Raw genomic sequence first — 27,500 nt, 5'->3', positions numbered from 1 at the left:
TGTGTCTGTGGCCACCTGTTATGTCCAGGTTTGTTTTATTTACCGCATATAGTTAAGCAATCATAAAATATGCTTGTTACTACTGTTACGTAATGTCCACTGTATGTCCCACGCTCAGTGCTGGAACATTTCCATCTTCTCTTGGGGATTCCTCACTGGTCCGCTGATTTGAGGCCAGTTAGCCACAGAAACATTAGTGAGGTCAGGTGAAGCTGTTAATGATTAGTCCTGGATCATACTTCGACTCATTCCGAAGGTACTGGATGGAGCTTAATCACTCTAGTGCTGGGGGTGTTATACCCCTCTGATAGCATGGTGATCATAGTCTCCAGGGTGCAGGTGGTGTCAAACTAAGCTTGTGTATATATGTGTGTGTGTGTGTGTGAGTATGTGTGTGCATTTCAACATCCAAAATGGCTGCACCATAAGAACCTGAATTCACTTATTGCGCTCATTGTATTAGGTGTCTACACACTTTGGGACATGCAGTGTACATTTGTGCATTTGCTCTAGGCTTAATCCATGTCTGGGACAGAAAGGTAAACGTGACGATCTGAGAGTGTGTGTGAATGTGGGGTGTAGTAGTGGATTAATGGCCCACCTATGTAGAGGGGACAGAGGTCAGTGTCGGCCTGGTTTAGAGTATGGATTATGTATTGTAAGTGCTGACCTGGTTTTGTGTGCCAGGCTTTACCGTGAGCTTTAATTGCTTCTCTGCCATTCCTTCCACTTCCATGTTTGAATAGAGCTATTGTTTCTGTGCTTGGGGCTCGGAGCTGGATTTAAGGAGGCTGTCTGAATAATTATTCCATACTCATAACGTCTGAGCTTAACATGTTATTACACCCAGACGATAAAGTTTTGTTTGCATTAAACCAGCGCAAAATCACAAAATTCCCAATAAGAATTGTAGTTACGAATAGGAGCCTGGACCCACTGGCAGAACCATGAATATAAATGGTTACACCCCCCCCCCCCCCACAGAGTGCTGCAGTGACACTGACGTGGTGGTGGTGTGTTAGTGTGTGTTGTGCTGGTGTAGAGTGGATCAGACACAGCAGTGCTGCTGGAGTTTTTAAACCCTGTGTCCACTCACTGTCCACTCTGTGAGACACTCCTCCCTCGTTGGTCCACCTTGTAGATGTAAAGTCAGAGACAGTAGCTCATCTGTCGCTGCACAGTGTGTGTCGCTCGTCCTCTAGTCCTTCATCGGTGACACAGGACGCTGTCGGCTGGGTGTTTTTGGGTGTGGACTATTCTCAGTCCAGCAGTGACACTGATGGCTCCAGCAGCACACTGTAACACACCCCATCCATGCCATAGGACGACCTGCTCTGAGGTGGTCCTGTGGGGGCCCTGACCACTGATGAACAGGTTCACAAGGGGGTAAACTGATGGACTACATCCTGAAACTGTAGAACCACAAAGTGCAGCTATAGTCAATGTACAACGATGTTGCCTTGGCCACCCCACTCTGGCAAACGGCTGTACCCACGGTTCTGTCTGTGATTCAGTTTGGCGTTCAGAAGAATTCCTCACAGACAGAATCAGTTTATATCGTCATCTTTAATAAACATTTAAAACCACACTTTGAGAAGGTGAATACAAAAACGAAGCCCCCTTTTATTTGACAAGCCCCTTGAGCCCCTTCTTCACAAACCAGTTCTCTGAGGGAACAGTAGGCCTATGAAACATTTTTACAAAAGTAGAAAAGAATAAAACTGATTTCATTGCAGTAGGCCACATGAGTTAAACGTGATATATAATGAGATATAAAGACTGCTGGGATAGTTTAACTCTCTGGACTGGTCGAACTGCCCTCTCCTTTGGTCACATCCTCATCCTTCTCCGGCTTCGTCTCCAATGTTTCGATGTGCACCAGGTTTCCGAGCAGCCGTTGTTTCTGTACACTGTTCCTCACGCCGTAGCCAAAGTAGATAACGAGTCCTGAGTGAGGCAAAGTCATACACACTTCAGTCACATGTTTCTGAGACTCAAAGCCAACCACTGCTTCTTTTCTAAGTGATGCTAACAATGTCACTGCAGTTAAACACACTTGGAGAAGAGCACTAATGGTGCTTTTCCACTGCATGGTACTTACTCTATTTGGCTCTACTTTTTTTTTTACATTATGTAAATTTGGCACCTGGTGTCTGTAACTGGGTGTTTTTAGTCCCTCTTACACATGGAACAAAGTAAGCCAAGTAGGAACTAAACATGACGTGTAAACTTGCAGAGCACTGACTGGTCAGAGAGACTTGTCAGTCACAACAAAACTACTTGCAATGATCCTACAACACAACTACAAGCGTTTTGACCAGCAGGCGGAGGCAGATTTTTATTTTCAGTTACCCCTCAGGGGTTCATTGAAACTAGAGGAAAAAATCAGAGGGTCCAGTTGCTAGGGTCTAGTAGCATGCTGTTCCAGCTTTGACCAATAGGTGGACCACAAGGTCTCTCCTCTGGCTGTATGATGGGCAGTTTGCTCATGTTTGGGCCGTGGGCGGTGTCTTGAGTTGAACCGCTCCCTTGTGGTCAAAGCTTGTACAGCAAGCTAATTCTTAGCACCTATCGCCTCAAAAATCTTTTCAAAAGCCGGAACAGCATGCTAATTTTTAGCACCTAGAGCATAGATAAAAAAGCGAGTAGAGTCGGGTAGGTACCATGCAGTGGAAAATGTTAGCAAACATACGCAACTTTGGCTAACATCACTCTTTTTCCCACCAACCCTCCCCCTCTACTCCACGACCCTCATGTCCTCCAGCACCTACCCACAGCCATCCAGACGGCATAGCGGATCCACGTGTCTCCTCCCAGCTGAATCATCAGGTAAATGTTAACAAACACACTCACCACAGGGAGCAACGGCAGGAAAGGCACCTGTAAAAACACACAAACACAAACACAAACAAAAGAAGTCTGACCCGTGTGGTTTTGAGCCTAGCAGGCATCTCGAGACTATCCACAGACCACAGGTAAACCCACTTGCTCCTAGGCTCCCTCTACAGTTGCAGAGTATAATTCACTTTTACAGCACTGCCCTGAAAACAAGGAGGAAGGAGAGGGGTGGGGTGGGTTCCAAGCCTCCTCCAAAAGTTACACAGTGTGGTTTCTGCTGTGCCGATCCCCGAGTAGCAATGACAGACGCTCTATTCTCCCTGTCATATGTCGGTGAAGCGTCACAGTGATTCTGAAGCTGTACTTCTGTAGTAAAAATACTATGTAGTGTCCCATTAAAACCTGATGGTTTTGTTTCCTAATAGGAGTTATCTGTGGATTTTAAAGGCAGGGGTGCACTAACCTGCTGAGACGGACCTGGATGTAATTCAAGGTTTCCCAGCAGACCATCACCTCGTGCCTTCTTCCCAGAGTCTATCCAGCCGTCCTCAGGATGTGAAATAAAACCAGATTCATCAGGCCAAGCCACCGTTTTAACCGCTCCATGGTCCTTTCTATCAGAGCTTCTGACCAAAACATCATGACCATCACAGTCTGGTCCTTGTCAAATTAGCTCAGATCCTAACAGCTGCCCATTTTCCCTGCTTCCAACGTCAACTCCAAGAACTGACTGTTCATTGGCTGCCTGATGTACCCCAGCCCTCCACAGGGGGCATCATAGCCAGATCATCAATATTGTTCACTTGACCTGTCAGTGGTTTTAATATCAGAGGTATGGATTAGGTTTGTGTTGGTCGGTGTGTGTGAACGCTTGATAACATGGACCTCGTACTCCACTCATACTTGTGTGTGTGTTATTATGAGCTGTGTTTTCACCATGAAAGAGGCTTTGGTGGGGTTCTGGGGCTGTCTCCAGATCAGCAGAGTGCTGAGGGTCATCAGGAGCAGGATCACAGCCACACACACCAGGCTCCACACCTCCAGCAGCAGCAGGTTCCTGATGGCTTTGGTCAGCAGCACGGTCAGGACCAGCACCATGAGGACTGCCCAGACCAAACACAGAGAGAAACACGTAAATAAGACTGGCCTTTTCTACCAGCACCACTGTCGAGAAATCTGACTCAGTGAGTCCCTCTACAATGAACCCTCTCACATCAAATCACTCTGAATGACTTTGTTGAAGGCTCAGGGACTGAAGAATGTGGAATTTTTCAGTAGTTCAGTGGACCACCCCTTTAATGAACAACAACTCAGTTCCCGAATAAACTCAGCAAATATTAGACTTAATAGCGAGAGCCAGAGTGGCGTGTTTATCAAATGTAAACACGTGTAATGGCCTGTGGTGCGTACTGATAAACGTGGTGCATGCTGTGACGGTGTTGGAGGTCTCCTTGGTCGGGTAAGAGGGAGGTTTCAGAAATCCAAACTTGGAGCTTTGTGTCCCTGGTGGGTCATTTTCCACAGACTCTGTCTCCTGATACCTGCAGGAGATTCAAACACATACTCTTTAGAGTTTCTGGATTGGAAAACAGCAAGAAAACATCTACAAAAACCTTAATTCGTTCATTCTTTCATGCACCTTCTGTAACAGCTTCATCCTGATCAGTAATACCCGGAATCACTAGACACAGGTCAGGAAAAGCTGAATACTCTGCAGGAAGACTGTACACTGAAGCAAAGGCTTATACACTAATAGCCCAAAGTATGTGGACACAACCATCATAAATAAGGGTTAATCCCATTCCACCACTTGCCTCTACCTCATTGCCCTACCCCTCAGTTTTGCCCATGGACAGGGGGTCTCGGTTCTTGTTGGGAAAGCGGTTTAGAGTGAAGGGATAGGGCGACATGGCTCTTAAAAGATAAATTTTTAGAGTCACACTTCAAACAGAGGGTTATGAACACCTTGGGAACCACCAGGAAGATGGTGGTGCAAGCGACACAAAAACCCACAAATATCAGTATTTTCCACTTTAAAAACTATGATAACCACTGTATTCTCTTAGGGTAGAGATATACTTGCGCTTTGGCTGTGTATTCACGTAGACAACTGTCTGCGTCGTGAATGTAACTGTTAAAATACTTGCCTATGTGCTACACTTGTAACGGCAGGCTTCCACTAGAGGGCAGACCAGAGAGAGACGCAGGTAATTGCAGATTTGACTCTGACACAACCTTCTTTTAAACCTTCCCCCATTGTGATGTTGCTGATCGCCTGCACTGCCCCCTACCGTTTATGCGTGTACTGCAACTTGTGTACGCATAGTGTTTATTTTCTGAAGACATGCAAAACCTACGCACCAAACGGAAACAGGATACGCGAGGCACAATTAACAGGAAGTAAATCTCTACCCTGTATTATGACCCATTACATCATAACAATCATAAAACATCACTAGAAGTAAACTGACTCTCCGTAATTAGTAAATTAATTAATTAATTGTAAATTTCCTATTTCCAAATTTCCGGTCCCAGTTCTGGCTACTGTCATATTTAAGTTGGAATTGAAAATTTCAAACTAATAGCTGCCGATTAAGAAGCTAAATTCAGCTTCATATCACAGAAGATGTTGGAGTGGGTAATAATATAGGACTGTCAAGCTTTTCTAAAGGCTAATGATACCCTACATTTAACTAAAGTCCAGTTGTGCTCCTCTGATATCACTGCAGACTGGTGCTGAGCAGCCTATACAACACAGACAGTCGCCTGGGAATGAAGCGGCGCTCTTATTTGTTTGGGTTTTGATGTCGTATCCAGCTCTTGAAGGGTCATCCCGTTTTGTAGTGGATGGTTTTCATCACTTGAAAGATGACACTTGAAAACAAGGGGCAGGGGTATAAATAAGACATGGGATTCATCCTTAACCCCTTCTACAGCCAGCGTTTCTTTAAGGAGATCATTAGACAGGTTCCCAATTTTTCCACGCAGTGTATCCGAGTCAAAAGGTTGGGAACATGTGAAGCAGGGGGGTCACTAACCTGAGTATGAGAATGCAGATGGCCACCAGAGTGTAGGCGAAGAGGGTTCCAATGGACATCATATCAACCAGCGCCTTCAGGTCGAATAACAGCGCCATTATTGCTGCAAACAAAGCAGAGCATGTGATTTTCCTCTGCTTTCTTCTTTGTAGACCTTTCATGTTCGGGTCAGACTTGTTCTCTGAAGTCTATTCATCAGACGGTGAGAGCGCCAACAAAGTCCCATGGATTTTTTTAAGCTGAGCTGGTCAAATCTGAGAGTGGGAAAAGTGGGTGGACACAGCAGGGCCTGAGAACGGAGCTCTTGAATGGGGGACAGTGTGCGCTGTGTTACGGCTAGCGGTGCACTTCACGTGTGTATGTGTGGTGCCACCTGGACTGTCCAAAACATGCTCAGGTTTGGCTTAGACTTACTTTACTGTACCCTTTATGGCATTTTTCTTTTCCTCTTATCCACATTCACACAGCTTTCACTGCAATGTTAGGTGTTCAAATCACCCAATCAGGGCACTGAACCCTGGCCTGCCATACTGAGCACGGTGGAGTTACCCACTATTCATTCCCACCAATCCTCTCATGTTTCCTCACCTGCTACAGTGCCGGACGAGAGGGTGGCCATCACTGGACTCTTCCTGGAGCTGACCTTAGACAGGGCTTTGAAGAGGAGTCCGTCTCGGGCCATGGCGAATATCACTCGCGGCATTGGAAACATGGAGCCCAGGAGACTGTGGACAGATCGGATCCGTATTTTACAAACAATTCTAAAAACCACATTTCAGCTTTTAACAGACCATGAAAATTAATTTGTGGGTGTGGATCTATGAAAATGCAGTTAGTCCCCATCTCTGTTGACAGGATTGGTTTTTCTTAGGGTTATGATGTAAGAAACCCTGTCTGTCTGAATCCGCCTGTCTACTTTTTTAATGCTATGGTTTGGAAATGGAAATGCTCAGCCATGGAACTGACATCTTGTTTCTCTCATAATAGATCTTCTCGCGACTAAACAACACCACGTGTTAACAAGACTGAACACTTGATTGTCACTCGTCAACGTGCCATTTGCCTTATTACTAGTTGAGTAATGCCGTTTCTGACAGTAAATCAACTACTGTCATCCACAACAGCAGTCAGACCCCATCCCTGTCCACACGTATCTAGATATTTTGGAAATCTGAAAGGTTGCATAATCATTCCAGTCCAGTAGGGGGCCATAGTTCCCTGTTTAAGAGAAACGAACACTACAAAGCATGAGAAAAACACAGGTTTAATCCCAAATTACACTGTACTATTATATATTATATATATGGTGAAAATGTCCGGGCGGAATTTCACAAACGTCCGGGATTTTGTTTTTCTAGAGCTTACATAGAACTTCGAGAAGCGTTTCGTTCACAAACTAGTCCCGCCCTCCCCTACTCCGATTGGTTCGCTTGAGTGAGAAAGGGGCGTGGTGAAGTAGCCTAAACTCTTCTGATTGGACGGTCTGACTGTAGAGCTACCGTTATTGGTCGATAACCTTCTCTGTAAACATTTAATTGGTCAGTCTGCATGTCAGTAGTCGTCCTTGGGGAAGTGTTTTTAAAAATTTATGTTTTGCTAAAAAGCTGACCTAAAACGCTGCTTTTATGTGGATGGGTTGCCAAAAGGCAGAGAAAAACCTGTTTATAAAAACACACGCAAACACACCCTGAACGGGTCTCTCCTAATACAGTCCCTCTGAGACTCATACATATTGATTCATACATTTTTTTCAGGTAATGATGGCTTTAACCACCTTATTTTAGATTTCTGTTTGTTGTCACTCACCAAGTTTGGCTCAAAGCTTTATTAAAAACTAACCTCTTCAGTTAGACTGTAAAAGGCCCTCAGGATCGGTACTTACAGCTCTAGTTTAAAAGTACATTCCCCATAATTGTGTAATACCTGGTGGAGAGGGCACACAGCGATCCCACAGCCACCACGTACTTAGCGGCTGCCCAGCCCACGTAGGCAAAAGCGACGGGCAGAGGACTGTGAATATTCAGGAGATAGTACGGCATCATCAGAGTCAGCGAGGCAGACACGCCAAAATATGCCAGAAAACAGATGAGCAGAGCAATGACTATCCCCAGAGGGATGGACTTCTGAGGGTTCTTCACCTCCTCCCCTGCAGCGGCACACAAAGTGTTAAGTTCAGACGATGTTTGGGTCATTTCAGCTTTACTATTTAACCCTCCTGTTATGTTTGTTTTTCAGGAACAGCAATGATGCTCCCAGGTCAATATAACCCGGTGCAAAAAGACGTCTGAAACCAAAAAAATCCTAACCAGCAGTATGAATATTTAATTACTAACTCAATTACTAATTAATCAATCAATATTTAGTGCAGTGGTGTTCCTTACCTCTAACAGGTAATGGTTCAAAGTAATGGTTCAATTAGAATAAATCACTCATTTTACTTTTGAAAGACTGGCTGTCGATTCATCCTTTGACTTATAGACCCCAGCCAGCCCCAAATATGCATCAAAATGTGTTTTATTTAACGTTACACCTATATAGTGCTTTTCTAGAAACCCAAGGACGCTTTACAATCAACACTCAACATTCAATCCACACACACACTGGCGAGAAGCGGCAGCCAAACGCGGAGCGACCAGGAATGACCGTCCACCTGGAGGACTGCATCGGGCACTAGGGTTTCACCCAGGACAGAGCACTGATCCATATCCGGGAACACACACATTCGCTCACACATACAGCCATTCTTTCACATACACACTCTCCGGAGCCTACTCGGAATCACTGGGCGCAAGGTGGGAACACACCCTTTTTTTGCCTACATATTCACATACTCACATATTCACACCTACGGACACTTGAGTCGCCAATCCACCTACCAATGTGTGTTTTTGGACAATGGGAGGAAAACGGAGCACCCGGAGGAAACCCACGCGGAAACAGGAAGAACACACCACACTCCTCACAGACAGTCACCTGGAGGAAACCCACGTGGACACAGGGAGATCACACCACACTCCTCACAGACAGTCACCCAGAGGAAACCCATGCAGACACAGAGAACACACCACACTCCTCACAGACTGTCACCCGGAGGAAACCCACGCAGACACAGGAAGAACACACCACACTCCTCACAGACAGTCACCCAGAGGAAACCCACGCAGACACAGGGAGAACACACCACACTCCTCACAGACAGTCACCCGGAGGAAACCCACGCAGACACAGGGAGAACACACCACACTCCTCACAGACAGTCAGCCGGAGGAAACCCACGCAGACACAGGAAGAACACACCCCACTTCTCACAGACAGTCACCCGGAGGAAACCCACGCAGACACAGGGAGAACACACCACACTCCTCACAGACAGTCAGCCGGAGGAAACCCACGCAGACACAGGAAGAACACACCCCACTTCTCACAGACAGTCACCCGGAGGAAACCCATGCAGACACAGGGAGAACACACCACACTCCTCACAGACAGTCACCCAGAGGAAACCCACGCAGACACAGGGAGAACACACCACACTCCTCACAGACAGTCACCCGGAGGAAACCCACGCAGACACAGGGAGAACACACCACACTCCTCACAGACAGTCACCCGGAGGAAACCCACGCAGACACAGAGAGAACACACCACACTCCTCACAGACAGTCACCCGGAGGAAACCCACACAGACACAGGGAGAACACACCACACTCTTCACAGGCAGTCACTCGGAGGAAACCCACACAGACACAGGGAGAACACACCACACTCCTCACAGACAGTCACCCGGAGGAAACCCACACAGACACAGGGAGAACACACCACACTCCTCACAGACAGTCACCCAGAGGAAACCCACGCAGACACAGGGAGAACACACCACACTCCTCACAGACAGTCACCCGGAGGAAACCCACGCAGACACAGGGAGAACACACCACACTCCTCACAGACAGTCACCCGGAGGAAACCCACGCAGACACAGAGAGAACACACCACACTCCTCACAGACAGTCACCCGGAGGAAACCCACACAGACACAGGGAGAACACACCACACTCTTCACAGGCAGTCACTCGGAGGAAACCCACACAGACACAGGGAGAACACACCACACTCCTCACAGACAGTCACCCGGAGGAAACCCACACAGACACAGGGAAAACACACCACACTCCTCACAGACAGTCACCCGGAGGAAACCCACACAGACACAGGGAGAACACACCACACTCCTCACAGACAGTCACCCCTAGAGGGACTCGAACCCACAACCTCCAGGTTCCTGGAGCTGAGACACTACCTGCAGCACCACCGTGCCGCCCCAATATCAGAATCTTTAGAATCAGAATTTAGCTCAAGATAGTCTTTGTCTTCAGACACATCCTCCTCTATTTCATTGTCATAATCAATGATGACTTCCAGAGCCTCCTGGACTGTCATCCTTTTGCTTCGGTTGCCTGACACAGTGTAATGTTGGTTCCCATGCAGAGAATCTTTCATGTTTTGTGATGTGACAGTAATAATACAAGAGCATATAACTTTACAAGGTTGGGGTAATGCAGTGGTTCAGCCTCCACATGCTCAGGCCACACACACACACACACACACAGTGGAGCTTGACCTCATGAAGTCATGCAGCCACAGTTATACAAGCTTTCTGTCGGATATTTTATGTGTTATACATTAACAGATTTTTTTTCCATTTTGTGCGAAGCTCATAAGAGGCCTCCCTCAGTTAATTTGCCACTCATGTTGTTAACGTTGGTACAAATTTAGAAAGACCACATCTTGGTACCTGTAGTTGCAATGCAGTCAAACCCCACAAAGGCATAGAAGCATGTTGCCGCTCCAGCCAGGGTCCCCTCGAACCCGTAGGGGAAGAACCCACCGACCCCGTACTCAGAGGTCAAATTCACAGTGGACGTCAGGTTCCTGAAATTAAAGCAGTTGGATGTTTGCTGTTGGAGAGTGTTTGTGCCATAAAGAGACTATAGCTCTGTCCTGAATGGTTCCCTCACTTTGTAATGTTATAGTAGTCACTCTCACTCACAGCTTTCAAGGAGAAACAAAGATTCGCTTGTTACTTTTGTCAGTTGGCTGCTCATTGATTTATGCATAGCTCTCCATTAACCACTGTCTGGTGTAGTCTGTCTAAAGCAGTCTCAGAGCTATATTTGAACAACACAGTTACAATTGCAAGCCCTCTGACATTTAAAATGTGATGTCTTGGCCTCTGCCTGCTCTGCTATGAATGAAAAAAACATGTGTTTCCGCTCATTTAGTCTGGATGAAGAGAGACAGAGCTCTGTGGACTGGCTCTAAGATTAAGGAAGAAACTTCCAGACTTACTCTAGTTCAGCTGTTTCGTTCAGTATGGTTTCCTCTGTGATTTTCCAGTTCTCCAGATTCCCCTTGATGAAGCCTGTGATGATGATAAACACCAACACCAGAATATTCACACTGGTAAACACCTTGTTGACTGTTGTTGACTCTTTCACTCCAAAGGCAAGGAGGCCTATAGAAGCAGGATGGACGAGTGCATGTCAGTTTGTATTTTGTGGTGTAATGGGGTAATTATAATGAGGTAAAAATGACTCTGATTCGATACCAGTGAGAAGCATGATGAGAGCGGCTGCGAAGAAGTCTGGGTAAGGAGCCAGGCCGGGCAGACCCATAGCTGCATGTTTACTGAAGTAATTGGCCATCACGTTTCCAATGAGGTCATCAAAGGTGCCACTCCAAGCTCGGGCCACACTAGACGCGCCTGCAGCCGGGGAAAGAGTGTGACTGTCTACAACTGAACATCATATAATTTTATCGTTTATACAGACGTTTCCCTTAGTTACTGTTGCTACTTTACTTTCAGCTAAGGACCACTAGCGCTAATGCTAACAGACCACAAACAAAGATAAAAGCAAAGAAATGAGATTAGAACATTTTCAAAATAGTATTTTGCATTTTTTGAGACCTGATAGTGTGAAAGTGGTTCAATTTAAAGCTACACATTAAACTATTAAAGAATTGGAGAGTAACAATAGGAGAAATTGCTAAATGCCTTTAGGAAAAGTGTTAGCTTCTTTTCACTCTGAAACAAAACATGTCATCTAGCCATGCAAAATATTTGCATATTATTAAAGCTATTAATCTCGGGATTGGGAACTGTACACACAGCAGATTTTGCAGCGTTAACTCAATACTGTTAATTTACAGTGTTAATTTAATACTAACAGTGTTGATTTAACCTTGGAAAGTGTGCTGTGCATTTTAAATCTGAATTTTAATGTCAGTTGAAGCTTGAGCAGGTGATTTTGTAGAAAGCAGCAGGGGTAATCTTGATAAAGACACTGGCTGTGTCCAAACCTGTGTCCTATTCAGTATATAGTTCCGTAATTCACGGGATTCCGCCATTTTGTAGCTGTGTCTGGCTGTGTGTGTGTTCTCTATATCACAAATTAGTTTTGTCACTGGTTCTCAACCCCTGCATATTTTGAAAATATAGTGGAACCTCTACTAACGAGCGCCTATACTAACGAACATTCCAAGATACGAACCGTGCATTTGAATATTTTTTGCCTCCTCCAGTGAACCATGACTCTAGAAACGAACCCGAGCCTCCTCCGAGCCGGCGGCTGGAAATGGCCACTGACCCCAATAGGCGAGTCTCCCAGCGCCCCCAGACTTGAGTGAGCTTTTAAGATTAGCACATTGTAGTTTTAGCGATTTAGCATTAGTGTAAATAGCAGACATCGAAATTCATGCTAAGTTAAGCCGTATCTACGCTTCGTCTCCCCACATTCACTGCCTACTCTCCGTTATTCCACCCACTCCCCACCTCCCGTCATACAGCCAGTGCCAGTGCCAGCCAGTCGTCACGTCTTCAAGGTAGCGATGTGTAACCACTTAAAACTTTATTTCTTTTTTATTTCTGTTACCACTGTATTTCTCTTTTATTTTTAGTAACGCTACATGTATTTTTTTACTAATTTGAGAGTGTTGTAAACATATATCAGTGCAAAAAGTGTGACATTTTTAAATGGGGAAAATTGACTCAAGAAACGAACTTTCTACTTACGAACCGGGTCACGGAACGGATCACGTTCGTAGGTAGAGGTTCCACTGTATATAAATATATATTTATATAAAATTAGAACAATTCTTGTCTATTACGGCTTTGCAGCAGTTAACTGGTTAACAAACTTTTCCACTTACGAACCGCGGCACAGAACGGATCAAGTTCGTAGGTTCCACTGTACGTCAGAATTATTCATATACATATAAGTTATATAAAAATAGCAAGAACATAATTATGATTTAATTATTCATTTCTTTTAATTGTTTTTCTAGAAAGTGCAACACATGATAAAGAATTAAATTGCTGGGTAGTACTTAAATAAAAGGAAATAAAATAAATGTAATAAACTGCCACTTTAATTCATCCAGGCCACTAGGAGTCAGTAAAATAACTGTTTAAGAACATGAAGAAGAATCAGTGGAGAAAATTCGTGATTGTTCCTTTAATGCAAAAATATTTGATTCAAGGTCATTTTGGACCATTTCTATTGGTCCATTCTTCATGCAACCTTCACATGATGTAGAGAGCAGTCGAGGTGTTCAAATAAAGATGAACAATAATAATAAATAAGAGACAGACTGTGAAGATATGCCTGGTTACTACTGAACTGTACAGAAAGTGTTTTTAACCCCACCTATTACATAAGAGAGCAGTAGGTTCCAGCCGGTGATGAAGGCCCACACCTCTCCAACTGTGACGTAGCTGTAGAGGTAGGCGGAGCCTGTTTTGGGGACTCTGGAGCCGAACTCAGCATAGCACAGTCCGGCGAAAATGGAGGCCACTGCTGCGATGAGGAAGGAGATGATGATGCTGGGGCCAGACAGGGTCCGGGCCACCTCTCCGGACAGCACATACACACCTGCCCCAAGAGTACTGCCCACTCCCAGGGCTACCAGGTCCACTGTGGTCAGACAGCGGCGGAAAGTGGACACCTCACCCTCTGGCTCCAGGGGCTTCCTCCGGGACAGACCCTTCAGGAATGAGCAAACCTTCGTTCCACACATGGTCAGCTGCTCTGCCAGAGAGAAAAGAGCACCAGTCTGTAAGTGTTTGTTCTGAAATGCTCTATTCTTCTAGGAAGGTTCTAGACTAGACTTTTGAACATTGCTGTGAAAATCTGATGGCAGTGCGGTCAATAGATGGATAGTTCTGGAGGCCTAGAGGACGGATGAGCTACTACTCTCTGACGTGGAGCAGTGAGGTAGGAGTGTCTAATAGAATGGACCATGAGTGGACACTGGGTTTAAAAAAACTCCAGCAGCACTGCTGTGTCAGATCCACTTGCTCCAGCGCAAAACAAACTAAAACCTGCACCTGTATGGTCAGCCGGTGGACCTGATAAAATGGAGAAACAAGGAAGTGGCTTTAATGCAGTTCATTGTATATGAGACTATATAAGAAATTGAAGTCTAACCTTTAAAGTGTATAAAAAAACACTACAAATACTAATATGCAATTAGAGAATCCAGCAGACAACCTGTCGTTAAACATTTAACACTAAAAACCCTCATTATATTAAATGTACAGTAAGTTCAGTTGGTGTAAATCACTCAAAATAAAGACTAAGCAGCAGATTAAGAAAAGATTTTTAATAAATTACACGACCATTGGTTGAAACACATGATACAAAGACTGGTACATACTGTGGCTCTTGTACAAAACCTTGCATCTCATTTTTTCCCACTTCATATCCACTTTCATCACAAATTTAGAAAGTTATTCCTCCTGTTTTGTTACTATTGTGAGACAGAAGGTATTTTTCCAGGAGCCACAGCACATTTTCTCAGTTTGAAGTTCACCCTTACCTGAGTGTAGTTCTCTGCTCCGGGGCGTGCGTCTGAGAGGGAAAAAGATGTGATGTGTCATTCTTAAAAAGCCCTGACTGCAGCGGATCGCTTTATCAGAGCCCTGTGATAGGACCTCGCTGATGGCAGCAAACCCTGGGTTTTATATAATAACAATATTTCTGATCTGGGTCTTACTTTATTTGAGGAGTGGACCAATAAAAACTGGCGAAATTTACTCAGAAAACTTCCATTCGAATTTCACAAGTTTGGGGTTTTATTTTTTATTTTTTTTTATTTTTACTTTTTGTTATAAACAGAAAGTTTCTTTAAGATTTAGACACCAAAAAAACTACTCTTGAAAGGTCCTTCAGGAAAGCGGGAGTATTGGATTCCTTCTCTGTTCTTGTTCCGCTGCATTCACAAAGTATATGCAAGAATCCATTCCATATGCCATAGCCATTTATGCTTAGTGGACAACTACTGATGTGCAGACTGACCAATTAAATGTTTACAGAGAAGGTTATCGACCAATAACGGTAGCTCTACAGTCAGACCGTCCAATCAGAAGATTTTAGGCTACTTCACCACGCCCCCTTCTCACTCAAGCGAACCAATCGGAGTAGGGGAGGGCGGGACTAGTTTGTGAACGAAACTTTCTCGAAGTTCTATGTAAGCTCTAGAAAAACAAAATCCCGGACGTTTGTAAAATTCTGCCCGGACATTTTTTTAAGTCTAAAAAAGAGGACATGTCCGGGTCACCCTACTGAAAAGAAACACTTAGCAGTTTCACTTAGCAGTTTGTTAGCATAGGCGTCTATCAGCTGATGTGACAGATCTGCATGTTTTGCCTTCTCCTCCAGCACGTTAAGCTGTTTAGAAGTAATGTGTTGTAGAGAAATTGTGGGGTGGCCTCACATGTCTCAGGGGATGCACATGCCTGCCCTCACCCTCCTGAGGCTGGCGGGACAATGCGCAGTTGGTGAATTGGTGACACATTATAACATTATTATTATTATTATTATTATTCTTTCAAAACCAAGACTTACAGGACTGCGAAATGTCGAGATGTTTTTGTTTATACAGATAATTAGAAAAGTCACCAGTTCTGAAATCTTTGTAGAAACGATTATTCTAGGGCTCCTCAGAGACATATCTTTCTGATCATGGCCTCTAGTACATTTTCCAGTGATGCCTTAGACATCTAAGGCCCACAGTCCATGAGATGCACGGCGGGCCTCACTATTTGTAGGTCAGTAGAATGTCCTCCCTCTCCCCCATCACTTAGCACATTGCTAGCAAATGTGGGAATCTGTTGCCTAGCATTGAGGATTGAGTAGTGTTCTCCTCCAAGCGTGTTAAGCTCCAGTGACGTTGTGTTCGAAAAGAAGCGGTGGAGCGGTCTCAGAATGCTGCCCCCATTGGTTGGCACTGTGAGGTGGTGGAAGACCCAGCTAGTGGGTGGAGTTGATGTTGAATCATTGTTAGAGGTTTATTTAAATCAGACACAACTCAAATCAGAGTTATTTTTGGTGATTTTTCTTGCTCAAGCTAGATGCTGTACCTTAGCTCACAGGACGTGTGTATCGCTTCAAGTTAAAGATGTGATACAAAAAGTAAACATCAGTCAGTGTTATATTTAAATAAATGTATTAAAAATAAAGCCAGCCCTTCAGATATGCATTATATACCCATACATATCTACAGAAACTATTTTCTTAAAGTGTAAAAACCAAACAAATCACTCACCCTAGCACACAGTGTTCATGTCTTCAAGCTGAACTGAGTTTTAGAATCATTCATTCCTCCTTTACTCTGGACACAAGGAGGGGGAGAGATTAGAAAAGAAAAAAAAGTGAGGGAGTAATTCATGTGGCGTCTATGAATTAAGATTAAAGCCCATGCTGATAGCTGGAAGAACATATAGCCTGAGCCCTGAGTTTCAAACAGCAGCGACATTCACTCCAGCACGCAACCTTTCTCAGATAAAGAGCTTTAGGCTGCGCGAGGTGGACCACGCTGGGGATCAAGGACATTGGAGACTGTGGAGCAAGGGGATGTGAGAACAGTAACACCACAACCGCAGCAAAAACTCACAGTTAAAGGAACAATCAGTCATTTTCAGGACCAGAAAACACTAACCAGTGACTGTAAGAGAGATTGTGTGTGTATTACTTCACATACACTAACATGAGAGAGAAAGACAAACTGTTCTGTAGGTTGTGAATAAACTGCTGATTACCATTAGCACCTGTTGCCCTGGGCAACGCCATTTCTAGATCACATGACCATCAGCTCTGTGTTAAATTCAGAAGAACAGAAGCATGTGGTAGCATGAGGGCTAATATTAGAGCTCTTACTCTATAACACACTATTTTAACTCTTATTCTTTGTCTCAATCCACACAACACAAGCTTCTATGCAATTTTCTATTCCACTTTAAATCTCTTACTGTTTATCTATTATTTTTTACTTTTTAAACTCTGTAGTAAACTGATTCTGAACATGCCATAAGTCACATTTCAAGTTGTTTTGCACTGATATCCCTCAATAAATCTTAAGTTTTTTTTTAGTTTGCAGTTCTTTCCCGTTATAATCTTTTCCACTTCAAGGTGAATACCTTCTTATTTTTATATTTAAGTTTCTTCTTTTTTTTAATGAAAATTTTAAGGTGGAACAGAATACTTAAGCTGTAACATTCATTGTCTGTAACCGCTGGGTCCGGAGCTTACCGGGAATCACTGGGCGCAAGGCAGAAACACACCCTGGAGGGGGCGCAAGTCCTTCACAGAGTAAGCTGTAACATTCATTCATCCATCCATTATCTGTAACCCTTATCCAGTTCAGGGTCGCGGTGGGTCCAGAGTCTACCTGGAATCATTGGGCGCAAGGCGGGAACACACCCTGGAGGGGGCGCCAGTCCTTCACAGAGCAACACACACTCACACACACACACATTCACACCTACGGACATTTTTGAGTCGCTATTCCACCTACCAACGTGTGTTTTTGGACTGTGGGAGGAAACCGGAGCACCCGGAGGAAACCAACACAGACACAGGGAGAACACACCACACTCCTCACAGACAGTCACCCGGAGGAAACCCACGCAGACACAGGGAGAACACACCACACTCCTCACAGACAGTCACCCAGAGGAAACCAACACAGACACAGGGAGAACACACCACACTCCTCACAGACAGTCACCCGGAGGAAACCCACGCAGACACAGGGAGAACACACCACACTCCTCACAGACAGTCACCCAGAGGAAACCCACGCAGACACAGGGAGAACACACCACACTCCTCACAGACAGTCACCCGGAGTGGGACCCGAACCCACAACCTCCAGGTCCCTGGAACTGTGTGACTGCCGCCTGCCTTTAAAAAGTTTTTTTTGTTGTTGTTTTTTAAAGCTATATATATATAAGCTCAGTGCTCAGTGCCATCATAAACACCCTTCAGCATTGGAACTGCGCTCTGTTCAGTGTAAACGATGCTCAAAATAAGAAGTGGGAGGAATAGAGGATATTTTTGCCGTTATTAAAGTCCCAGCTTGTTGAGTGGAGAGATAAACCTGTGGCAAGCAAATGTTCCTGGACTCACTGATACACAGTGTTTGTAAGATCAACACTGTAACAGTGAACATGTTTGTTCTCCTAATGTAGTTTACACACTGTTCATACAGAGCGGTTTTATTTTAGGACACGAGTGGACAAAGCCAGCACTTAGAGGCCACAAATGTGATTTAATTCCCAGCATTTACACACCTCCTTTTACTACTTTCACTAATTAGAAACACTTTATCCTCATTAATGACCTAATTTTACATCAGTTGTTCATTTTAAAGGAGCAGGTAATTGATTTACCACCTCGAAGTAGTAAATAAAATTTAAATACATTTTTTCCATCATTTTATTTTTTCTACAAAGTGCAACTCCCATTGTATAAATAATTAATTTACTAAGTAGCCCCTATACAAACCAGTTTATGTTCCATAGAGTGGGTCCCCCAGCTGCTTTAGTACAGAGTCTCTGACACATTTAGAACACTAGGTGACAGAGGCTGTGGCTCGTTCAGTATAGGACTGAAGTGTTATTCCACACACCACTGTGTAGAAACGGCCTAGATTTGTGCTAATATCGATCAGTAAAGCTAATGTTCTTCTCTGAATTTTCCCCTGCCGCTTAATGCTCTTACAGTTGAATTCTATTATTATCATCATCTTCTTCACCCTTTCTGGATCAGGGCCTTGTTTTGGAGGAAGGGCTTGTGTGGTCTCATGACCTCCAGGGCTGTGTCGTCGGGAGTTGTTAGCTCCCAGTAGGGTCTCCCATGGTGAACAGGTCTGGGGTGAAGATCCAGACAAACATGATCCAAGAAGCATCCCTATGAAAATCCTAACATTTAAATGGCTTAAAGTGTACCCTGCCCAGGAGAGGGTTACCGGGACCTACCACTGGAGCCAGGCCTGTGGTCGTGTTGGACAGCGAGCGCCTGGTGGCTGGGCAGCCCATGTAACCCGGCCGGGCTCAGCCCGGAAAAGTAACGTGGGAGGATATTGTGGGCTCATTACCTGCAAGATCCAGAGTAGGGGTGCGGTGCAATGCCAATCGGGCACAAGAACTGGGGCAAAGGGTGTCATGGAACTTGGTTCTTGGCACGTGGAATGTAACCTCATTGAGGGAAAGATCCAGAGCTGGTGCGTGAGGCTGAGAGATACCAGTTAGATATGGTTGGGCACACCTCTACACACAGTGTGGGCTCTGGAGCCAAACTCCTTGATAGGGGTTGGTCTCTCTCTTACTCAGGAGTTGTACAAGGTGAGAGGCGCTGGGTGGGTGTGGGGATAATCACAAATCCCCGGCTGGAGGCTCTACAGTTGGAGTTTTTCGCAGTAAACGAGAGGGTCGCCTCAGTGAGACTTCAACTCGCAGAGAGGAAAACTTTTATGGTTGTGTGTAGGCACCGAACAGCAGCTCAGAGTATTCAGCCTTCTTGGAGGTAGTGGGTTTAGATATAGAAAGGATTACATGCACTGACTCTGTTGTTTTGCTTGGTGACTTCAATGCTCAATGACTGGGAAACCTGGAGAGGAACGGCCTCCTGATCTGAACCCGAGTGGTGTGATTTTGTTGGACTTCTGTGCTAGCCACAGTTTGTCCATAATGAACACCATGTTCGAACAACAGGTTACTCATAAGTGTACTTGCTACCACCCTTGGCCAAACCAGTGAACCCTGGGCCAAAGAAAAACCACACACCACGCCAGTAACTCACACACTCACACCTGTGGACAGTTTCACACACTCACCCCGTCACTCACACACTCACACCTGTGGACAGTCTCACACACTCACCCAGTCACTCACACACTCACACCTGTGGACAGTCTCACACACTCACCCAGTCACTCACACACTCACACCTGTGGACAGTCTCACACACTCACCCAGTCACTCACACACTCACACCTGTGGACAGTTTCACACACTCTCCCAGTCTCTCACACACTCACACCTGTGGACAGTTTCACACACTCACCCCGTCACGCACACACTCACACCTGTGGACAGTCTCACACACTCACCCAGTCACTCACACACTCACACCTGTGGACAGTTTCACACACTCACCCAGTCACTCACACACTCACACCTGTGGACAGTTTCACACACTCACCCCGTCACTCACACACTCACACCTGTGGACAGTCTCACACACTCACCCAGTCACTCACACACTCACACCTGTGGACAGTTTCACACACTCACCCCGTCACTCACACACTCACACCTGTGGACAGTCTCACACACTCACCCAGTCACTCACACACTCACACCTGTGGACAGTCTCACACACTCACCCAGTCACTCACACACTCACACCTGTGGACAGTCTCACACACTCACCCAGTCACTCACACCTGTGGACAGTCTCACACACTCACCCAGTCACTCACACACTCACACCTGTGGACAGTTTCACACACTCTCCCAGTCTCTCACACACTCACACCTGTGGACAGTTTCACACACTCACCCCGTCACTCACACACTCACACCTGTGGACAGTCTCACACACTCACCCAGTCACTCACACACTCACACCTGTGGACAGTCTCACACACTCACCCAGTCACTCACACACTCACACCTGTGGACAGTCTCACACACTCACCCAGTCACTCACACACTCACACCTGTGGACAGTTTCACACACTCACCCCGTCACTCACACACTCACACCTGTGGACAGTTTCACACACTCACCCAGTCACTCACACACTCACACCTGTGGACAGTTTCACACACTCACCCAGTCACTCACACACTCACACCTGTGGACAGTTTCACACACTCACCCCGTCACTCACACACTCACACCTGTGGACAGTCTCACACACTCACCCAGTCACTCACACACTCACACCTGTGGACAGTTTCACACACTCACCCCGTCACTCACACACTCACACCTGTGGACAGTCTCACACACTCACCCAGTCACTCACACACTCACACCTGTGGACAGTCTCACACACTCACCCAGTCACTCACACACTCACACCTGTGGACAGTCTCACACACTCACCCAGTCACTCACACCTGTGGACAGTCTCACACACTCACCCAGTCACTCACACACTCACACCTGTGGACAGTTTCACACACTCTCCCAGTCTCTCACACACTCACACCTGTGGACAGTTTCACACACTCACCCCGTCACTCACACACTCACACCTGTGGACAGTCTCACACACTCACCCAGTCACTCACACACTCACACCTGTGGACAGTCTCACACACTCACCCAGTCACTCACACACTCACACCTGTGGACAGTTTCACACACTCTCCCAGTCACTCACACACTCACACCTGTGGACAGTTTCACACACTCACCCCGTCACTCACACACTCACACCTGTGGACAGTTTCACACACTCACCCAGTCACTCACACACTCACACCTGTGGACAGTTTCACACACTCACCCAGTCACTCACACACTCACACCTGTGGACAGTTTCACACACTCACCCCGTCACTCACACACTCACACCTGTTGACAGTCTCACACACTCACCCAGTCACTCACACACTCACACCTGTGGACAGTTTCACACACTCACCCCGTCACTCACACACTCACACCTGTGGACAGTCTCACACACTCACCCTGTCACACACACACTCACACCTGTGGACAGTTTCACACACTCACCCAGTCACTCACACACTCACCCAGTCACTCACACACTCACACCTGTGGACAGTTTCACACACTCACCCAGTCACTCACACACTCACACCTGTGGACAGTTTCACACACTCACCCCGTCACTCACACACTCACACCTGTGGACAGTCTCACACACTCACCCAGTCACTCACACACTCACACATGTGAACAGTTTCACACACTCACCCAGTCACTCACACACTCACACATGTGAACAGTTTCACACACTCATCCCGTCACTCACACACTCACACCTGTGGACAGTCTCACACACTCACCCTGTCACTCACACACTCACACCTGTGGACAGTTTTACATACTCACCCAGTCACTCACACACTCACACCTGTGGACAGTTTCATACCCTCACCCAGTCACTCACACACTCACACCTGTGGACAGTTTCACACACTCACCCAGTCACTCACACACTCACACCTGTGGACAGTTTCACACACTCACCCATTCACTCACACACTCACACCTGTGGACAGTTTCACACACTCACCCAGTCACTCACACACTCACACGTGTGAACAGTTTCACACACTCACCCCGTCACTCACACACTCACACCTGTGGACAGTCTCACACACTCACCCAGTCACTCACACACTCACACCTGTGGACAGTCTCACACACTCACCCAGTCACTCACACACTCACACCTGTGGACAGTTTCACACACTCTCCCAGTCACTCACACACTCACACCTGTGGACAGTTTCACACACTCACCCCGTCACTCACACACTCACACCTGTGGACAGTTTCACACACTCACCCAGTCACTCACACACTCACACCTGTGGACAGTTTCACACACTCACCCAGTCACTCACACACTCACACCTGTGGACAGTTTCACACACTCACCCCGTCACTCACACACTCACACCTGTTGACAGTCTCACACACTCACCCAGTCACTCACACACTCACACCTGTGGACAGTTTCACACACTCACCCCGTCACTCACACACTCACACCTGTGGACAGTCTCACACACTCACCCTGTCACACACACACTCACACCTGTGGACAGTTTCACACACTCACCCAGTCACTCACACACTCACACCTGTGGACAGTTTCACACACTCACCCAGTCACTCACACACTCACACCTGTGGACAGTTTCACACACTCACCCCGTCACTCACACACTCACATCTGTGGACAGTCTCACACACTCACCCAGTCACTCACACACTCACACATGTGAACAGTTTCACACACTCACCCAGTCACTCACACACTCACACATGTGAACAGTTTCACACACTCATCCCGTCACTCACACACTCACACCTGTGGACAGTCTCACACACTCACCCTGTCACTCACACACTCACACCTGTGGACAGTTTTACATACTCACCCAGTCACTCACACACTCACACCTGTGGACAGTTTCATACCCTCACCCAATCACTCACACACTCACACCTGTGGACAGTTTCACACACTCACCCAGTCACTCACACACTCACACCTGTGGACAGTTTCACACACTCACCCATTCACTCACACACTCAGACCTGTGGACAGTTTCACACACTCACCCAGTCACTCACACACTCACACGTGTGAACAGTTTCACACACTCACCCTGTCATTCACACACTCACACCTGTGTACAGTTTCACATACTCACCCAGTCACTCACACACTCACACCTGTGGACAGTTTCACACACTCACCCAGTCACTCACACACTCACACCTGTGGACAGTTTCACACACTCACCCCGTCACTCACACACTCACACCTGTGGACAGTCTCACACACTCACCCAGTCACTCACACACTCACACATGTGAACAGTTTCACACACTCACCCAGTCACTCACACACTCACACATGTGAACAGTTTCACACACTCATCCCGTCACTCACACACTCACACCTGTGGACAGTCTCACACACTCACCCTGTCACTCACACACTCACACCTGTGGACAGTTTTACATACTCACCCAGTCACTCACACACTCACACCTGTGGACAGTTTCATACCCTCACCCAGTCACTCACACACTCACACCTGTGGACAGTTTCACACACTCACCCAGTCACTCACACACTCACACCTGTGGACAGTTTCACACACTCACCCATTCACTCACACACTCACACCTGTGGACAGTTTCACACACTCACCCAGTCACTCACACACTCACACGTGTGAACAGTTTCACACACTCACCCCGTCACTCACACACTCACACCTGTGGACAGTCTCACACACTCACCCAGTCACTCACACACTCACACCTGTGGACAGTCTCACACACTCACCCAGTCACTCACACACTCACACCTGTGGACAGTTTCACACACTCTCCCAGTCACTCACACACTCACACCTGTGGACAGTTTCACACACTCACCCCGTCACTCACACACTCACACCTGTTGACAGTCTCACACACTCATCCAGTCACTCACACACTCACACCTGTGGACAGTCTCACACACTCACCCAGTCACTCACACACTCACACCTGTGGACAGTTTCACACACTCACCCCGTCACTCACACACTCACACCTGTGGACAGTCTCACACACTCACCCTGTCACTCACACACTCACACCTGTGGACAGTTTTACATACTCACCCAGTCACTCACACACTCACACCTGTGGACAGTTTCATACCCTCACCCAATCACTCACACACTCACACCTGTGGACAGTTTCACACACTCACCCAGTCACTCACACACTCACACCTGTGGACAGTTTCACACACTCACCCATTCACTCACACACTCAGACCTGTGGACAGTTTCACACACTCACCCAGTCACTCACACACTCACACGTGTGAACAGTTTCACACACTCACCCTGTCATTCACACACTCACACCTGTGTACAGTTTCACATACTCACCCAGTCACTCACACACTCACACCTGTGGACAGTTTCACACACTCACCCATTCACTCACACACTCACACCTGTGGACAGTTTCACACACTCACCCAGTCACTCACACACTCACACCTGTGAACAGTTTCACACACTCACCCTGTCACACACACACTCACACCTGTGGACAGTTTCACACACTCACCCTGTCACTCACACACACACACCTGTGGACAGTTTCACACACTCACCCAGTCACTCACACACACACACACACACCTGTGGACAGTTTCACACACTCACCCAGTCACTCACACACTCACACCTGTGAACAGTTTCACACACTCACCCAGTCACACACACACTCACACCTGTGTACAGTTTCACATACTCACCCAGTCACTCACACACTCACACCTGTGGACAGTTTCACACACTCACCCATTCACTCACACACTCACACCTGTGGACAGTTTCACACACTCACCCAGTCACTCACACCTGTGGACAGTTTCACACACTCACCCAGTCACTCACACCTGTGGATATAAAGCCAGTATTGCTCTTTTAAGACCCCTACCCTTGGATGGCCTTGGATGGAGTCACACATTCACAACTCCACCGCAGTTGGAGCAAGAGCTTGGTCAAATCACTGCTGTAGGGCTCTCAATGCGTTGAGGCTACTGCGCTCACTCTCTGGGAAATCAATGTACTTGTAGCACTTTCACTCTGAGCACCATGCGGGCTGTCGCCTCATTCTTCCCTCAGTGGCACACTAGCAACTGAATTTGGGTCCCAGAGGGTCCCTACGCATTGTTTGCCATGTCATAGCGACAGAGTTAAAGCGTGGCGGCCCACTACATCACTGCCTGATCTCTGCTGTCTGTCCCCAGCCACTGTCATCCTCGGCCAACTGCTGGGCTCTGAGTTCCCCGTTGTCCCGTTTGATGTGTTAATTAACCCTATTCATCTCTCTAGCTGTATCCCACTTCTGACACCAATATAGCATTTGCATCAGATAAGGTGAGGATAACACAACACCTTTAGGCAGGATGAGTTTTATTGAATGAATAATCCATCAACAACATTTACAATGTTTCTAACAAGCCCCCACGCCAGTGCTTTCCTCAACATAGAGGGGGTAAGGCATACTAGGAGCCATTTTACATGGCCACACCCACTGTGCTCTCTACCTTGCTGTTTAGACTGTGACAGTCCACAGTACATAATAAAATGAATTCAAAGGGGACACACATTTATAATCTGCATGCAATTCACGTTCTTTAGATTCGTCTAGTTTTGAAACATTAAAGATTTGATTCGTCCATCAGACATGGAGCTGATGACCCAGTGTTCACTAAAATATTCACAAAAACCCTTTCAGAATGGACCCAGGTGCAGCTTGGATGCTGTACACCGAGCCACATGACGGTAATTAAACTATTAAACTACATAGCTCATATTCTAATTTAATCATACACTTCGTTAAAACTGCCTTTGTGCATTCATTTAGGGCATAACTTGGTCCAAATGAAGAAATGTATGGAATTGGCATCTGCAGCTTTCAGATTTAATCTTTATCAACAGAAACGAGAATACTGTCACAATAAGAGTCCCACAGAAGACCTCTGTTAAAAGCCCCCCTCTGGTCATTTATAAGACCCCTGAAAACTCGCCTCTGTTCAGCAGGATTACAGATTTAAAATTACCTACAAGAGCCAAGTCCCCTAATGGCTTAAAAGACTAACTCTTCACCCTTTATTCGGTTTACGCAGATATGAGAAATGTAATTTCTCCATTCGTACACCTAATACCTCAGGACAAATTCTTGCAAATGTGCACACAGTGTATAATAAACACTCTGGACAGGTGATACTGGACATACAGGTCACCATTCTCAACAGGGATGGGCTATTAAACAAGGTCACTGAAATGTCTGGAGTGACGGGAGTGACATTTGGGGAGAGCTGCATCATCCCCTTCACTAAAGCTCTGATAGTGAAATGCTATCAGATTCTCACAGAAATGTCCCAGCATTCAGAATAAAGCATTTCCAGGTAAGTAGAGGGTATCACTGCAACAAAATAATAATAATAATAATAATAATAATAATAATAATAATAATGATGATGATAAATTGGCCAGGGGTCCAGGACCCTCCAGGGGCCTCCTGTCCTTTTCTAAGCTCAGTCTATCTTCTAGTTAATGGGGTGCAGCTAAAAACAAAGCTGCTTTCTGGGCTTTGGCAGCAGCAGCCTCGCACACTTGTCTCTTTGTGAGGCAGCTTTCTCCAGCGCCCCATTAAGGGCTTTGAGGTCTTTCCTAATCTCGCTCGGCATCTGCTCTGGCACACTCAGGCAGAAGTGGACATTGCCTTTTCCGCTGAGGTCAGTTATGAGTTCTACGCTAGAACACTGTGCTCTATGTGTTCTGTGTGTGGCGCAGTGCAGTGGGTTACACAGCTGTTTTCCACTGGACAAGGGTTCGATTCCCGGCTCGGGCAGGAACCTCACACAACACCATTGAGAGTCACTGCACAAGAGTCCAGACGCCGCATTCCCCTACAGCTCAAACACGAATTAAAAAGCAGTAAGTCGTTGTGGAGAAAAGCATCTACCACATAACATCGCATTCAA

The 27,500-nt window shown here is 46.3% G+C and overlaps 1 protein-coding gene across 6 annotated transcripts in view; it reads right to left on the bottom strand.

Annotated features, from left to right (window-relative positions):
- Positions 1 to 1,563: 1,563 nt before the first annotated feature.
- LOC136694287 (cationic amino acid transporter 2-like) overlaps positions 1,564 to 27,500 on the bottom strand; it is a 26,134-nt gene continuing 197 nt past the window's right edge. Inside the window, exons 2-14 of one of the 6 annotated variants that reach the window (XM_066667706.1) lie at positions 16,482 to 16,547; positions 14,754 to 14,785; positions 13,583 to 13,963; positions 11,485 to 11,640; positions 11,226 to 11,391; positions 10,672 to 10,808; positions 7,800 to 8,022; positions 6,465 to 6,601; positions 5,877 to 5,979; positions 4,249 to 4,379; positions 3,775 to 3,941; positions 2,772 to 2,880; positions 1,564 to 1,947 (exon numbers count right to left, since the gene is read on the bottom strand). In XM_066667706.1, the coding sequence (XP_066523803.1) occupies positions 1,793 to 1,947; positions 2,772 to 2,880; positions 3,775 to 3,941; positions 4,249 to 4,379; positions 5,877 to 5,979; positions 6,465 to 6,601; positions 7,800 to 8,022; positions 10,672 to 10,808; positions 11,226 to 11,391; positions 11,485 to 11,640; positions 13,583 to 13,952 (1,854 nt within the window). In that variant the 5' untranslated portion in view covers positions 13,953 to 13,963; positions 14,754 to 14,785; positions 16,482 to 16,547 and the 3' untranslated portion in view covers positions 1,564 to 1,792. The remainder of the gene's footprint in view (positions 1,948 to 2,771; positions 2,881 to 3,774; positions 3,942 to 4,248; positions 4,380 to 5,876; positions 5,980 to 6,464; positions 6,602 to 7,799; positions 8,023 to 10,671; positions 10,809 to 11,225; positions 11,392 to 11,484; positions 11,641 to 13,582; positions 13,964 to 14,753; positions 14,786 to 16,481; positions 16,548 to 27,500) is intronic. The other 5 variants (XM_066667705.1, XM_066667708.1, XM_066667709.1 and 2 more) reach the window with 5 other exon arrangements.

The sequence above is a fragment of the Hoplias malabaricus genome, chromosome 4, assembly GCF_029633855.1.
Source record: "Hoplias malabaricus isolate fHopMal1 chromosome 4, fHopMal1.hap1, whole genome shotgun sequence".
NCBI lineage: Eukaryota > Metazoa > Chordata > Actinopteri > Characiformes > Erythrinidae > Hoplias > Hoplias malabaricus.
This window is presented reverse-complemented; position numbering and strand designations above follow the sequence as displayed.